The sequence below is a fragment of the Canis lupus genome, chromosome 20 (assembly GCF_011100685.1).
Source record: "Canis lupus familiaris isolate Mischka breed German Shepherd chromosome 20, alternate assembly UU_Cfam_GSD_1.0, whole genome shotgun sequence".
Lineage (NCBI taxonomy): Eukaryota > Metazoa > Chordata > Mammalia > Carnivora > Canidae > Canis > Canis lupus.
The window spans coordinates 5,749,040-5,765,229 of record NC_049241.1 but is presented as its reverse complement, the minus strand read 5'-3'; the positions used below and the strand labels follow the sequence as shown (position 1 = coordinate 5,765,229).

The following is a 16,190-nucleotide window of genomic DNA, read 5'->3' as shown; positions in this document are numbered from 1 at the left end:
TTTTGTGTAGCTGAGTAAAGAAAAGATAAAGGTAGATAGTGAGATGTCTTCTGAGTTTCCTTCCACGGCTGATTTCCCCAAACTCGCACTTTTAATTTTCTTGTATCTAGCCCTGGCCTATCTGTTCATTTACTTAATGTGTGTATATCATCATTCAACAAACACTTATTGGCACATCTATTGTGTACAAGGCACTGGGTATGGGTATTGCTAGTTCTTGGAAACAAATAACCACACTATAAGGGAAGGAATGGAGTCTTACTGCTATAGTGAAAATGAAAAAGAACCTGATCTGGTGGTCAGTGCCATGGCAATATCTTGCACATATATAGCACTAAAGTTCATAGTGTGGCCCAGAGTTTTTGAATGATAAGCAATCTCACTCTGCTGAGATAACACAACTAGTTTGGGACAGTAAAATTGTTTCCTTAGTTGGGTGCCTTTTAAATCTGGGAAGATTTAGAATTAAATATAGTATAATATAAAAAATAGTGAAAGGGATTAAAGGGGACAGGAGAGAAAATGAGTGGGAAATATCAGAGAGGGTGGTAGAAGGTGATAGAACATGAGAGACTCCTAACTCTGGGAAACGAACAAGGGGTAGTGGAAGGAGAGGTGGGAGGACTGGGTGATGGGCACTGAGGGGGGCACTTGATGGGATGAGCACTGGATGTTATACTATATGTTGGGAAATCGAACTCCAATAAAAAAAATACAAAAAAATATGAAGTAAATCAAGACTATACTTTTGTATTAGGTATAATTAGGAATAATTTGTGTATTTTGGCATTTTAAGTGTTTGTAATGTTTAAGGGTATCTGGATTAATGATAATCACTAACATTTATTGAATTTTAGGCATTATATAGACTCTACAAGGTTAACTCTTAATCTTGGTTATAACTCTGTGAGGTATGTATTATAATCACCACCTTACATGTTAAAAAATTGAGGCACAGAGAGGTTCAATAACTGCCCAAAGCCATACAGAGTAGTGGCTAGCTCTGGTTTAGAACCCAGGCAGACTGGTACTGGAATCCATATTGGAATATCTATCAGATCAGTCTTGTGATGACCATTTAAAAGATGTAATTGAGTAATTAATTTTACACATCCGATTTTAAATTGAAAAGTATAAGACATTTTTAGTAAGTACCTAAGTAATATTAGAATGTTAAAGAGATACATTATATTTTCTGGCTTAGGGTAGAGTGGGGGATAGTTACTGATCTTCTTGAATCTATACACATATCTTTATTCTTTCACCAAATGTGGAATAATTTTTTTGTTATTCAAATAATTTTTCTTCTTCATTCTCTACTATCCTTCTGGGTCTCCAATTACATGTTAGACCTTTTGGTATTGTTTTCCAAGTCACTGAGGCCCTGTTGATTTCTTAAATCTTTTATCTCAGTCTTCAGTTGCATTGACTCTTCTGTCATCTGTAATATTTCTGTTAAGCCCTTTTAGTGAATTTTTGTTTCAGTTATTGCATTTTTCAGTTCTAGATTTCCATTTGATTCTTTTTTTCCTATTTGTCTATTCATTATAGGAATATTTTCCTTTATGTCCTTGACCGTAGTTATAATAGCTATTTTAAAATATTCATCTGCTAATTCCTATCTGAATTATCTTGGGGGTCAATATCTACTAATTGTCTTTTCTCTTGAATATGGTTCACATTTTTCTGCCTTTTGGAGTTTTGGGTTATATTCTGGATATTTTATTTTTTATTATTTTTTTATTTTTTATTTTTTAAAGATTTTATTTATTCATAGAGACAGAGAGAGGCAGAGACACAGGCAGAGGGAAAAGCAGGCTCCATACAGGAAGCCTGACGTGGAACTTGATCCCGGGTCTCCAGGATCACACCCCAGGCTGCAGGCGGCGCTAAACCGCTGCACCACCGGGGCTGCCCCTATTCTGGACATTTTATTTTATTTTATTTTTTTAAATATTTTATTTATTTATTCATAGAGACAGAGAGAGAGAGGCAGAGACACAGGCAGAGGGAGAAGCAGGCATCATACAGAGAGCCTGGCGTGGGACTCGATCCAGGGTCTCCAGGATCACGCCCTGGGCTGCAGGCGACACCAAACCTCTGCACCACCGGAGCTGCCCTATTCTGGACATTTTAAATGATACATCATAGGGATTCATTTCTGTCATGTTCCTCTGAAGATTATTGTGTAGTTTTTTTTTTTCTTTTTTTTAAAATACAGAACACTTCATGAATTTGAGTGTCATCCTTGTGCAGGGGCCATGCTAATCTTCTCTATATCGTTCTAATTTTAGTATGTGTGCTGCTGAAGAAGCACTATAGTAGGGTTATTTATTTATTTTTAAGATTTTATTTATTTTTTTTGAGAGAGAGTGAGAGTGATCACAGAGGGACAGGGAGAGGGAGAAGTAGACTCACCACTGAGCAGAGAGCTCAATGTTGGGCTCAGTCCCAGGACCGTGAGATCATGACCTGAGCTGAAGGCAGATGCTTAACTGACTGAACCACCAGGTACTCCTGTAGTAGTTTTTTTTTTTTTTTTTTAAAAAAAGGTAGTTAACTTTACTGGGTTCAGAGTTCAAACTCCATCTTTTCAGTATGAGCAACCACTGAAATCTCTATTGAGTTCTTTAGCCTTGCTAGGCTGCTTAGCATCTACCCCACATGTGTGTCATTCAAAGAGCTCTAGATATTCAACAGAGTGTATGTGCAGAATTTTGGCTTTCTTTCCTCCCTCTGCATCTGTCTCTTTTCTGGGATTTGTCACCTCATTTTCAGGCTGTTGTGGCCACTCCAAATTCTGTGTTCATCCAGCAGGGTGCTGATAGGGCCTGCCCTTAGGCAAAAAACCCTTAAAAAAGTGAGAAATTCACCTAGTACCAGTCCATTGTTCCAAATGCCCACGTGTCTTCAGTTTTTGTTTGCGTATGGTTGCTCTCTAGTGCCTTCACGTGATTGTCATTTATAGTTAGTCCAGAGTTTATAGTTATTACCTGCAGGAAAGTTGGCCCAATAGGAATTAGTGAGCTGTTTGTTACCAGAACCTGCAAGCCTTCCATGTCATGATTCATAAGATTTTTTTTTAGTTTTCTTACTAGATTTACTATCATTTTATAAGTACTAGGGGAAGTTTGGTTGTTGGGCATTTGAAATTCTTATAAAGAAAAATTGAATTATGAAATGAATAATTGTAGTTTAATTTAAGGGAATCAACTAAGTTGTAAATGACACTAAGGGATTTTCTTTTCATTTTTTAAAGGTTTATTTCTTTATTTGAGAGAGAGAGTGGAGAGAGCAAGCATGGGGCAGGGGGAAGGGTAGAGTCAGAGGGAGAGGGAGAGAGAAACCCAAGCAGACTCCAGGCTGAGTGCAGAGCCTAACAACCCTGAGATCAGACCTGAGCCGAAACCAAGAGTAGGATGCTTAATCAACTGTGCCACCCAGGTACCCCAATACTAAGGGATTTTAAAGTCTGTTCAAAATTTAATTCAGTAAATGATAAAGTCCCCTTTTCAATTAGTTGTTTACTTTTGTCATACTTATAAATAGGAAAGTATTTCTAAATTGAACTTAAAAACTTAATGAGAAACCAGGGTTTTAGAATTATTTCTTTAATAAACTATAGTTTAATAATGATAATCATAAATAATATTTTTATTCACAAAAAGCTCCTTCAGGGGTGGCAAAAAATCTTCAGTGACAATAAGGAGCTTGGACTTTAACGAGTAGTAAGGGGAGGTGGGGACATCAAATTAAACCTGTAACTATAGAGCAGTGAGAGAAGTGCTGTGGGAGAGGTGAGCACTGGGCCAGGGGAGCACAGAGGAAGGGGAACTAAATAAATCAGGCCTTGGGTGGGGCAGAGAGATTGGGGGAATTTTTTTTTTTTTTTTGTAGGAGATGACACTTGGTGGGAAGAGAGAGGAAGAGGATAGACACTCTTGGCTGGGGCTGGGACGGTGTGGAGAACAACATTTGTGAGGATGTGGAGGCCTGAAAGAACATGGTCTGCTTGGCAAACAAACTATAAGATGTTCATTTTGCCTGAGAAAAAGGCTCTTGGAAGCTGATCTCAGGAGCTTGACCTTCACCCTAGTGTCACCCAAAACTGAAAAGACAACTCACAGAATTGGAGAAATTTTTACAAATCCTATATCTGATAAGGGACATGTATCTGGAACATATAAAGAACTCTTGCAATTCAGTAATGAAGAGATAACCCAATTCAAAATTGGAGAAAGGATTTGAATAGACATTTCTCCAAACAAGATATACATGTGGCCAATAAGCACATAAAAAGATTCTCAACATTATTAGATACCAGGGAAATGCAAATCAAAACCATACCCACTAGGATGGAGAAATTGGAACCTTTATATACTACTGTTACAAATATAAAATGGCATAGTTACTTTGAAAAAAATCTGGCAGTTCCTCAGAAGGTTAAAGATAAAGTTACTATAGATTCAGCAATTCCACTCCTAGGTATATATATCCAAGAGAGATGAAAACCTGTCCACATAAAAACTTATACACATATATCCATAGCAGTATTATTCATAATAGTCAAAAACTAGGTGTGGCCACCAACTGATGAATGGATAATAAAATGTGTTATAGCCATGTAATGGAATATTATTCAGCAATGAAAAGGAGTGAAATTTTTGATATATGCTATAATGTGAATGAATTGGTCCCAAAAGGCCACAAATTGTGTGGTCCCTTTTATGTGAAATCTCGAAAGTAGGCAAATCTATAGACAGAGAAATCAGATTAGTGGTTGCCTGGGGAGGGAAAGAGAGGAGAATTGGGATCAACAGCTAATAGGTATGTGGTTTCTCTTTGGAATGATATAAATGTTCTGAATTAGAGATAATGTTTGCACAATTAATTATATACTTCAAATGAGTGATTGCATAGTATGTAATACTTCAATAAGGTTGTTATAAAGAGAAGTAGGATAGTTGTAATTCCAGAATAGAGATTTATTTATTTAAAGATTTTATTTCTTTAGTCATGAGAGATACAGAGAGAGAGGCAGAGACACAGGCAGAGGAAGAAGCAGGCTCCTTGCAGTGAGCCTGATGCAGGACTTGATCCCTGGACCCGGGATCATAACCTGAGCCAAAGGCAGATGCTTAACTGCTGAGCTACCCAGGCACCCCAAGGACAGTTTTTTAAATTGGATATATTTGGCTTCATGAAATACTTTAAAAAAAAGAGAAGAAAGCTGAGGGGAACCATTGAACCCTTGCAAGGACAGTGTATGGAGGAGGGCCTGTGGGAGAAAGACTAATCCCTGGATCTGGATTGCTGAGGATCTAAGACACATATCTGGAACAGCTAGTGGGCCTGGGGGAAATGCTGCCGACCCTAGCACTGGAGGATTCAGCTGTGTGTAGGGGAGGAAGCTGGCCTGTGTTCATGATGGAATCCCACAGGAGGTGGGATTATCTTCTTGACAATCCCTCATTAAAGTTGATAGGAAAAAAATAAATAAAGTTGATAGGAAAAGCCCTAAATTGTGTTCTGAATACTGTGGATTCAGGAGTGGTTTTTCCCTTGGTATGTGTTTTCTTTCCTCAGATTGGGAGGGATCGGTCACTGAACTTTGACCCCTGCTGCCTCAGCTACTTCACTAAAGGAGAGTACATTTTGCTGGGAGGGTCAGACAAGCAAGTATCCCTTTTCACCAAGGATGGAGTGCGGCTTGGGACTGTTGGGGAGCAGAACTCCTGGGTGTGGACGTGTAAAGTGAAACCTGACTCCAACTACGTGGTAAGAAGAGGAAGCTCATTCTGTTGGGCCATTGCCTGAGTAGGCACAGACATTAGCCATGTAGAGCTAGTCAGATCATTGACATTTGTTCCTCACAAATAGGAGGGCAGACTATTTCTTCTCAGCGAGCTGGGGATTAACAACTCTCTTTCCCTGCAGGTCGTAGGCTGCCAAGATGGCACCATTTCCTTTTACCAGCTTATTTTCAGTACTGTCCATGGGCTCTACAAGGACCGGTATGCCTACAGGGATAGCATGACTGATGTCATCGTGCAGCACCTGATCACCGAACAGAAAGGTAAAAGGCAGGTATGGCCCCTCTGTCCTCTAGCCTTTGGGAAGAGAAGTAGATTGGGAGGGCTGCTGATAGGACAAGCGAAATGATAGGAAATGTTCCTCCTCAGTGTTTTGGAAACATGTTGGACCACTGGCCACTGGTTCTTGCTTTTTTTTGAGAGTAAGTGGAGGATGTAGATGTCTTTGAGAATCTAATGAAAGCAATAAACTCTCCAAAAAAAAAAAGGACCTACGGACCTCTTTCCCCTTTGGTGTGGATATACTGGTGTGCTTCTCTCTATTTCATCTCCACTTGCCTCCTGATGGGTCTTTACCCCAGGGGTAAACAGGAGCAGTGGGTCACCACAGGCTTAGTCAGAAGATCCAAGCTCCAGGCCTAGCATAGTCAGTCTGAACCTCAGTTTCATCCACTGTCCACCCAAGTAGCCATGCTGGGTATTATTTTTTTAACGATTGATTGATTGATTGATTGATTGATTGATTTATGAGAGAGAGAGGGAGGGAGGGGCAGAGCCACAGGCAGAGGGAGAAGCAGGCTCCATGCAGGGAGCCTGATGTGGGACTCGAACCTGGGTCTCCAGGATCACACCCTGGGCCAAAGGTGGCGCTAAACCGCTGAGCCACCCAAGCTGCCTGCCATGCTGGTTAAATGGGCTAAAGATCGGGGGCAGGGCGAGGAGGGCCCGCAGGCAGGCCCGCCCTTCCCCCCCTCACCCTCCCCGCCCCCATAAAAAAAAAGAAAAAAAATGGGCTAAAGATCCACTTATTTCAAGTGTAGTCACATACACATGCGCTGACTACAGCGCACTGTCCAGTGCCTGTGTGTAGGGATACATTGAGTGTTGTCTTACAGATTCAGCTGGCATCTGAGACCACCTCTGTTTGAAGATTCCAGCTGTGCTGGTGAGGGTATAGCCACTTGGGCAGCTCCCCAACTTCCCTTCTGGGGACATTTTCTCCGTCTAGTCTGCAGTTAGAGTGTGAGAGCCTAGTATATACCAGAAACTACATGCAATTCCCTGTTGTTGAGGGTAGTGGGTCGGGGGAGTGGTTAGAGGCATAGATAATCGTTCAGATGGACTTCTGATCATCAGGGGCAATATATTCTATGCAGAAGAGTTTAACTTGTATTCAGCAAGTGATGGTAGTATCAAGAATTTCACTTTCCGTACTCAGTTGTAAGCTTTGGACTACAAAGATTGTGTATGACTTTGGATCCCAGTGTTTAGTAGAGCTGATTGTACATATTAGACACTCTGTAAAGATTTTCTGATAAGAGTGTCTCCTTTAATTGCCAGTAACATTAAGTAAATGACCGCTTTTAATTTCTCTGCCTTCTACCTTACTTAACAATCTTTTGCTAGAGCTGAAGTTTTTTTCTTTGACAGTTCGGATTAAATGCAAAGAGCTTGTCAAGAAAATTGCCATCTACAAAAATCGATTAGCTATCCAACTGCCAGAGAAAATCCTCATCTATGAGTTGTATTCAGACGACTCGTCAGATATGCATTACCGGGTGAAAGAGAAGATTGTCAAGAAGTTTGAATGCAACCTCCTTGTGGTGTGTGCCGATCACATCATCCTCTGCCAGGTGGGCAGCAGGTTGGAGGGATCGAGCTGAATCCTCTTCATGTTTCCTCCAAGGATGGGGTACCCAACTCATGATTTTAAAATTGAACACTAGGAAGCGAGTCCCTTTCCTTCAAATTCAGTAGCTGTCCGTTGCTTTCATTTTATTGACATCTAGAAGAATTAGACTCTACTGGAAAATCATGGACCATAACCTGGAGAATACCTTTTTGTATTGCAAAGCACTTTGTTATCCTAGGATTATACAGGTTTTAATGACTTAAAGTATACACTGATAGAAATGAAGATTGATTTTTGTTGTTGTTGTTAAACATGTACACATAAAAGTGTATGATATCTTTCTGTTACACAACAAAAAAATGTATAATACCAACTCAAAAATAGTAAAGAAAGTTTTACTTTCTGAAGAGTTTCTAAGCTCAACTTAGAGCTTTCTACAAATCATCTAGGGCAATGCCGAGAGAAGTTTGGAAAGACTTTGAGGGAAAGCTAGCCCGGCATCTTTCTTGGAAGTAGAGGTGGATTTAGTTTCACAAAAGTAGGCCTGTTGGAAGTGATAAAGTGGAAGAAACCCTTTAGAAATCACTACATAGAAAATACAATTAAAATCTCTCTGAAAAAAAAAAAAAAAAACTCTCTGAAAGTCTAGAACTTCAAGCAGTTTAGAGGTACCACAAGTTATAGGTGTGGCAAAAAAGTGTGCTTTTGGATGCTGCCTCTGTGGCTTCCCAGATATCTGCACAGAAGATGTGAGGCTGAGCTGGGCTCTGTGGTGAAGGCTTGTGTGAAGGATTAATGAATAATGCCAGTCATGGGGACTAGATAGGGTTCAACAGACACTGATTGTGTAGGTATTTTTCATTCCTCATTTGCAGGAAGACGTCCTTTGGAGGGCTGGGAACACTTACTCTGTTGAATATCCATACAAGAGCTGGGTTTGCTTTCTAGGAGAAACGGCTACAGTGCTTGTCCTTCAGTGGAGTGAAGGAACGGGAGTGGCAGATGGAGTCTCTCATTCGCTACATCAAGGTGATTGGTGGCCCTCCAGGAAGGGAAGGTCTGTTAGTAGGCCTGAAGAATGGACAGGTGAGTGCTCACATATGTCTCCCATCAGGCTGATAAACTGTATGCAGACATAGGGAGTAGAGTCATTATGACCCTGAGATGGTATCTCTGGGACAGGAAAAAGGTCTTCCTCCACCCAACATTCACCATGGGCACATTGGAAGGCAACCCAGAATTTTATTTTTTTGAGGACAGCTTCAGGCCAAAGATGCAGTGACCCTTAGACTTAGAGCTTGCTGCATTCTGGCAGGGTTGGCACCGTGGCTTCTAGGCGGCCCATAGAGTAGAGTAGTGGGTTTAATGGCACCTAAGAGATGGGAGATTTGTTAGAGGTGTAGTTTTAGTGGCCTGCTAGGGAGGGAGGCAGAGCTCATTCTTAGGTCATATCCCTCTTAGGGCAATGAATGGATTAAGGCAGTGTGTTCTTTTTTTTTTTTTTTTTTTAATTTTTATTTATTTATGATAGTCACAGAGAGAGAGAGAGGCAGAGACACAGGCAGAGGGAGAAGCAGGCTCCATGCACCGGGAGCCCGACATGGGATTCGATCCCGGGTCTCCAGGATCGCGCCCTGGGCCAAAGGCAGGCGCCCAACCACTGCGCCACCCAGGGATCCCAAGGCAGTGTGTTCTAGCTTGTGTTTTAGAGGGCGTTGGTCGTAAGGCTATTACTAGATATTATAAGAAAAATGGGCCCTTTGCTTGTATAAATGTGGAAAATGTAGGTTATACAAAGTTAAACAGATTTGTGTGTGTGTTCTTTGCTCAAAATAAGAAAAGTTCTAAGTGAGCTACATGGAAATTTTAAAGTGAAAATATAACTACATTAGCCTGAAAGCCAAGCTGTCAAGCAGATGGCTGATGGCTGAAGCTTGTCAGGCCTTTCCTGTGGACAGAAGTCATGGAGTATGAAATTAGTAGGGGCTTTACAGTAGCAATGCCAAAGGGGTGAAAAGTCTGCTTCTTTCTCACAGTCAGCTGTCACTTCCAGTGTGAGGCCTGAGAATGTGGACTTTGGGGGCAGGTCGACCTGGGGTCATGTTCATGCCTAGCTACTCACTAGCTGTGTGACCGTGGGCAGGTCACTTAGCCTCTCTGAGGCTTAGGTTTTACACATGGGAATAATGCCTCATGTTTTAGTGCTGTCAGAAATAGTCTATAACTAATGGCTGTCATCATCCTTTTCATCATTATTTTGCTGTGGTTATACCAGATTGTCTTATCAGCATTCAAAGTAGCCTCTTCCTATGTTAGTTTGTGATTCAGATCTCGCTTGATGGTGTCTCCTAATCTTGAAGTTTGGGTAATGTTAACAGATCCCCAGTCAAGCAGACATTCAAGTGAATTTGTTGTGTCTTGGGCCCATCATTACTTTGGCAACCTCTAATGAACTGCACTTCTGATCTCCTAAGGATAAGCCCCCGCTCCCGTTCTTTTGATAAGTTCTTTTCTCTGCATGGAGCCTCTGTTGAAGTTAGTGGGAGTTGTTCTTGTAGAACACATGGGATTCCAACAGCCTGGCACAGTTCCAGGGCCTTGTTGCCATGGTGACTCACACGTTTTTTTTTGTTTTGTTTTGTTTTGTTTTGTTTTGTTTTTTTTCTCTGAAATTTCGCCAGATCCTAAAGATCTTTGTGGACAATCTCTTTGCCATTGTCCTGCTGAAGCAGGCCACAGCTGTGCGCTGCTTGGACATGAGTGCCTCCCGTAACAAGCTGGCCGTGGTGGATGAAAATGACACGTGCCTGGTGTATGACATCCACACCAAGGAGTTGCTTTTTCAGGTGACATTCCACAGAGTTTCTAGGACGTAGTCCTTTGACTCCTCTTCTAGCTTCCCAGTCCCTACAGATGGTAGTCACCCTCTGGTTCCCAGGCAGGTCTCTGGAAAGAGCAGTGACATGTAGGGGTGTAGGCTTTGAGCAGGGGCACAGAGCCCAAGAGGCCACCTCTCTCACACATAAGCAGCAGGAGCTGGGTAAGCCTCTTTGAACTTTGCTTTCCCCACAGGTAAGATTGGCAAGTAATTCCTTTCTTTCTGTTAACAGTAAGTGAATAATAATAAATCTAAGTGGGGCATGTAATAGGCTCTTAGTGTATTAGTTAATGTGATGATGATTCTTCTGCAAAAGTGCTTCTTGCCAGTTGGAGGTCTGCCTATACCTATAAGTGACCTAAGATACAGTAAAGAAATAGGACCGGTTTTGTCATCTGAAAAGAAGGGAAGGGATGAGGGGAAGTCCTCCCTGCTAGTTATTTCACAAGGATGCTATAAGAGCCAGCAAAATGTAAACTGATTTAGGGGATAAGCAGTATTTACACCATTTGGTCCTATGGCTGGTAGAAGTGTGTCACTGGAGAAGAGAGCCCAAAGGCTTCATGCCCAGCACCTGGCTTTCTGCCATACTCAGTGCCACTCTTTGCCTCTTTAGGACTTTTTTCCTCCTCTTCTTTATGATTTTTTTTTTTTTTAAGATTTATTTATTTGACAGAGCACAAGCAGGAGGAGTAGCAGAGGGAGAGGGAGAAGTAGGCTCTTCACTGAGCAGGGAGCCTGATGCGGGACTCGATCCAAGGACCCTGGGATCATGACCTGAGCCCAAGGCAGACACTTAATTGACTGAGCCACCCAATCATAGGCACCCATATGATTTTCTTAATAACATTTTCTTTTCTTTAGCTTACCTTAAGGATATAGTATATAATACATAGAATATACAAAATATGTATTAATAAACCGTTTATGTTATTGGTAAGACTTCCTTCCAGTCAACAGTAGGCTGTTAATAGTTACATTTTTGGTGTTTTTTAAAGTTAAATTCAATTAATTAATATATAATGTATTACTAGTTTCAGAGGTAGAGATTAGTGATTTATCAGCTCTTCAGGACTTTGTAAGGGGTCAGGGCCCATTTGCCTGAAGCAAGGTCCCCCCAAAGCTGAAACCTCCCCTGTCTGGCTTTGTCAGCCACAACAGGTCTCCCAGTATTAATGGGCAGATCGAGATGCCCTTCTTAGGCCTTTTCTTTGTCCTTGGGAGCATAGTCAGCAGGGCAGTGGGGTGCTGGAGTGTAGGGAGCTACCTCAGTTAGTTGGAAGCGCAGCCCGGCTACTGCTAGCCAGAGAGGACTCCAATAAATAACAACTTGCTTATATCTCTGTCAAGGAAGAGTGATTAAGGGGTAAAAAAAAAGAGCACAGGTGTTGTCTTTAGACAGACCTGGGCTCCAGTCCTGCCCTTAGTCATTTACTGTGTGATATCCAGTAAGTTAGTATGGTTCTCTGAGCCTAAATTTCTCCTTACCTCTGAAATGGAGCTAGTAAATGCCCCTTCACAGAATTGGTATAAGACTACACAAGGTACCACAGTACCAAGCTCAGTGCCTGGTATAAAACAGGGCTCTAAATGTTAACTTCTCTCCCCAGCCTCAAAACCACCTCCTGGGGGTGAGTTAGCAGGCCCCTGTTTGTGAAGTTGTGCCAGAGCCCAGAACCATATAGGAATGGAAGGGCATGTGTCCTTCCCCATCCCCACTGAGGGTTCTGTAGTAGGCCAGGGAAGGTGGTTCTCAGACCTTGCCAGGAGACATAAACATTCACAGCTGTCTTTTTCTCCTCTCTACTGCCCCTGCCCTGTGCAAATGAAAACAGCTATATTGTTTTTTCTCATTATAAAAATAATCCATGCTCATTATAAAAGATTCAGACATTGTAAAAGATTCTAGGTAGAAAGGTATGAACATCTGCTGGTCCCTGGGGCTCCAGAGCTAAGCAGAAAACTTTGAGAGGAGGTAGTGGGAAGGGGGTGCCTCCCAGGGTGACTCTACAGTGAGAATTTTAAATGCAGAGACAAAATATTATTTTCTAATATGAAAAATAACACTTGTTTTTATTATAAAAAACAGTAGATGTTCATGACTAAAAGAAAACTTCAGGCAAACAAAAAACATAGAAAATAAAAAGTACCCACAATTCTACCCACTCTGAAGCAATCACTGTTAAGTCTTTGGGACATATCCCTTTAAGTCTTCTATACATAGCTGTGTATACTCATTTTCTAACAGAAGTAAAGCCACTCTGCTCATTTTCTCATTATGTAATGGTTAATATTTGGGATAATAATTTTTTTCAAAAGTAATGGTTTGCTTGTTAAAGACAATTCTAACATAAACAAGTACATAGAGGATTTGCCTCCATGCTTCTATCTTTTTCTTCTGGTTCCCTTCTCCTTGCTTTCCTACCATCCCACTATTAGCAATTTAGTGTGATTTAGGTTTTAAAAAGAGTGCTTGATTGAATGCCAGAATGGTGCTGAAGGCCAGGGTGGTTGTCACCCTATCCTCACTATCCCTGTCCCTCAGGAACCAAATGCCAACAGTGTAGCCTGGAATACCCAGTGTGAGGACATGCTCTGCTTCTCAGGAGGAGGCTACCTCAACATCAAAGCCAGCACCTTCCCTGTGCACCAGCAGAAGCTACAGGGCTTTGTGGTAGGCTACAATGGCTCCAAGATCTTCTGCCTCCATGTCTTCTCCATGTCGGCTGTGGAGGTACCACAGGTAATTGGGGTGCTTGCCAGCTCTCAGCAGTGGCAGGGCAGACAAGACTGGGAAAGCCAAGTGCCTCATTGGTGCATTGGGTTGGGGGATGGATGATGAGGAGAGAGGGAAGAGAGATGAGTTTCAACTATGATGTCATGAAAGGTACTCTGGACTGGAACCTGAAACCTTGTCTCTGCCCTGTACAACCTGTGTGTCTTTGGGCAAACAGCTCTACCTCACTGAGCCTCCATTCCTTTCTGATCCCCCTTTCCTGGTTGGGACAGGGAGGGTATTCAGAGTTGTCTGTCTTGAGACAGAGTGTGTTTCCCTGAGAGTCATGCATAGCGCAGAGTGGAGTAAGCCAGCAAAGCTGGGAGTCCAGCAGGGTGTATGCACAGATGCAGGAGGAGGGTGGTATGTATGAAAGAAAGAGAATATGAGTGGGATGGGGAGGGAGTCTGGGGTCTTGTGAGCCAAGAAAGGAGCATGGGACTATCAGCACAAGTCCATCAAGCTAGGAGGCCAGAACAGAAATGGGGGCCTGGGGCCCCCCTTCCTGGGGGAGGGCAGAAACACTGATGGGAGGGCAGAGATTGGCAATGCAAGTCAGGGCTAGCCCAGTGCCAGCTGTTCTGGATGCCTGTGGGCTCCCCAAGTGAATCATGCTCACTGCCATAAAATAGACAAGCACAAAGGAGAGACTTAGCCCGCAGAATCCCATCCTCAAGAGGGAATCACTCTCAAACTTAAACAAAGTCCCAGGCCTTTTCTGTATGTATATGTAATATATGCAGAATATACAATTATGAGTAGACAGTTTTATATGAACATTGTTTTATATGAACATTTTAAACAAAAGTGGAATCTACTGTAAATATTGTTTTGTGACGTTTATCTATGAGTATTACTCCTATAGATGAAGCCTCAGATTTACTGTAATTCCTTTACTGAATGTGGACCCACAAAAGAGAGATTTTTCATCACTGTCCTTTGTCACCATCTTCCATCTTAACCTAACATTTACATATTGCAGACCCATCACTTTGTATGAATTATTGGCTGTCAACTTGCAGTGTAGCTTTTTCTCTTCGCAATCTACTAGAAGCATGGTTCCACATCAATAAATGTACTTTTATAGCATTTAAAAAATACTAAGATGAATGTAGATTGAACTATAGTTGTAAGAAATCATACAAAGATCCCGTGTACAACTTGCCCAGCTTTCCCACTAGTAATATTTTATAAAACTACGGCATAAATGAATTACCTGTGTAGGTTCATGCAGCTACCACCACCAACCCATGAGATCTCTGATGTTGGGTTGCTCTTTTATTATAACCACACCAAGGTCCCTGCTGTCCCCACCTCCACATTGTTTTTAATGACTGCTTTTTATCCTATCATATAGATGTTCCACAACTTAACCAGTACCTATTGTTTGACATTTACACTGCTTACAGCTTTTTTGCTATTGTAGATAGCATCTTTCTTGCCAGGTCTTTGTAACTATCCCAGCTTAGCCCCTTGGTATGATGAATTCCTTGAAGTGAAGTTGCTGGGTAAAAGGCCATGTACATTGAAAGACTTGTAGACATGTTTCTGGATTGCCTTTCAGCAAAGCTGCATCCATTTTATGTTCCCTCCACACACTTTCCTTACTCTCTCTGGGTGGGGGTAGAGGGCATCAAACCATTTTATTGAGGGGCTTCAGAGGAGGGTTGAAGGGCTGGAAGGACAGTGAGATCCTGTGTCCTCAGCCCAGCTAGGATCTCCCCATCTTCATAGTTATGGAAAGCCTGACTTGGCTTCTTTTAAAGGGTGGGGCTGGGTCCACTCCCTCTTAGCTAATAGTACCCTTGTTATTCATTGTGCAGAAATTATTAGTGCCTAACACAGAGCAGTTATTCAATCAATGTTAGTTGAATTCATACCTGAGGAAAAGGAAAGAGAAAGAAAGAAGAGAGGGAGGTGGGTGGAAGTGGCAGCAGGAGAAAGGGCAAGATCCAGCCCCGCTGGACTGTTTCCTTGTAGTCCTCATCTGCTCCCCATCCCAACCCATGCACCACATCCACCAGAAACCCAATCTTCCTTAATCAAACAAGCTATGCTGATTAAAAGTTTTTCTCCCAAGACTGCCATCCTGACCTCAAGGATAAATGCAGTTTGCTGCTCCCTGACTTTGGCTGGCCAAGAGGAGCCGGAGGGGCGGCCTGGGGCTTCCTCTGCCAAGCCCTTAAGATTCAGAAGCCAGAGTCCCCATCCAGAACCCCTCCCCACCATGGCTTTACCAAGGCCATCCTGCTGATGCAGCAGGTCAGAACTGCCAAGGGTTAGGAAAGGCAGCCTCAAGACAAAGGCTATTTATCTGTTGCCTCTGCTTCCAGCCATCCTGTGGTTTTGGCCTAGAGAGGAGGGAGAAAGCATCAGATCCACTCTGGGGATTTCTGGTTTCCTTTCGAAATTTACATCATCTTGTGCAAGAACTGGTTTGTCAGGGCTGCCAAGTAGGGCTGCAAGCCCTAGTCAGGCTTCTTGGGGCGGGTGGTGACTTCATGCTTGGAATGCAACAGTGAGATAAAGTAGAACTCAGAGGGCATTTGTTCAGTTAGGATATTTTTAAAACTCCCACTCTCAGATTGTGCCTCCCAGGCAAGCCCAAATGTTAACCATTCATCATATCCTCGATTCTGATGTGCCTGTCCAAGTCCCTATCCCAGCCTCATGGGACATTTAGCATGGCAAGAAGTTGTGCCATTTAGGGGAAAGAGCAATGGCTTTGAGTTCTGACTCTGGATCTGAACCAGCTGTGATCTTGAGCAACTCCTTTCACTCCTTGGGGACTCACTTCTTTTCTGTGCAGTGGGGTAAAATATACCTATCTCTCAGGTCTGGCCCAATTCCTATTGTTATTGTTATTAGCAA

The 16,190-nt window shown here is 42.3% G+C and overlaps 1 protein-coding gene and 1 non-coding gene across 4 annotated transcripts in view; one reads left to right on the top strand and one right to left on the bottom strand.

Moving 5' to 3' along the window:
- The window catches only part of IFT122 (intraflagellar transport 122), a 72,001-nt gene that overhangs the window by 25,074 nt on the left and 30,737 nt on the right, over nt 1–16,190 (top strand). For 2 of the 3 annotated variants that reach the window (XM_038565592.1, XM_038565595.1), the window contains 6 exons: nt 5,587–5,778; nt 5,938–6,076; nt 7,464–7,666; nt 8,614–8,751; nt 10,347–10,511; nt 13,089–13,286. In XM_038565592.1, coding sequence (XP_038421520.1) covers nt 5,587–5,778; nt 5,938–6,076; nt 7,464–7,666; nt 8,614–8,751; nt 10,347–10,511; nt 13,089–13,286 — 1,035 coding nt within the window. The remainder of the gene's footprint in view (nt 1–5,586; nt 5,779–5,937; nt 6,077–7,463; nt 7,667–8,613; nt 8,752–10,346; nt 10,512–13,088; nt 13,287–16,190) is intronic. The other variant, XM_038565593.1, reaches the window with a different exon arrangement.
- Nucleotides 2,212–2,317, bottom strand: LOC119864817. Its single transcript, XR_005375300.1, has one exon. It is a non-coding gene; the product is annotated as a U6 spliceosomal RNA (small nuclear RNA).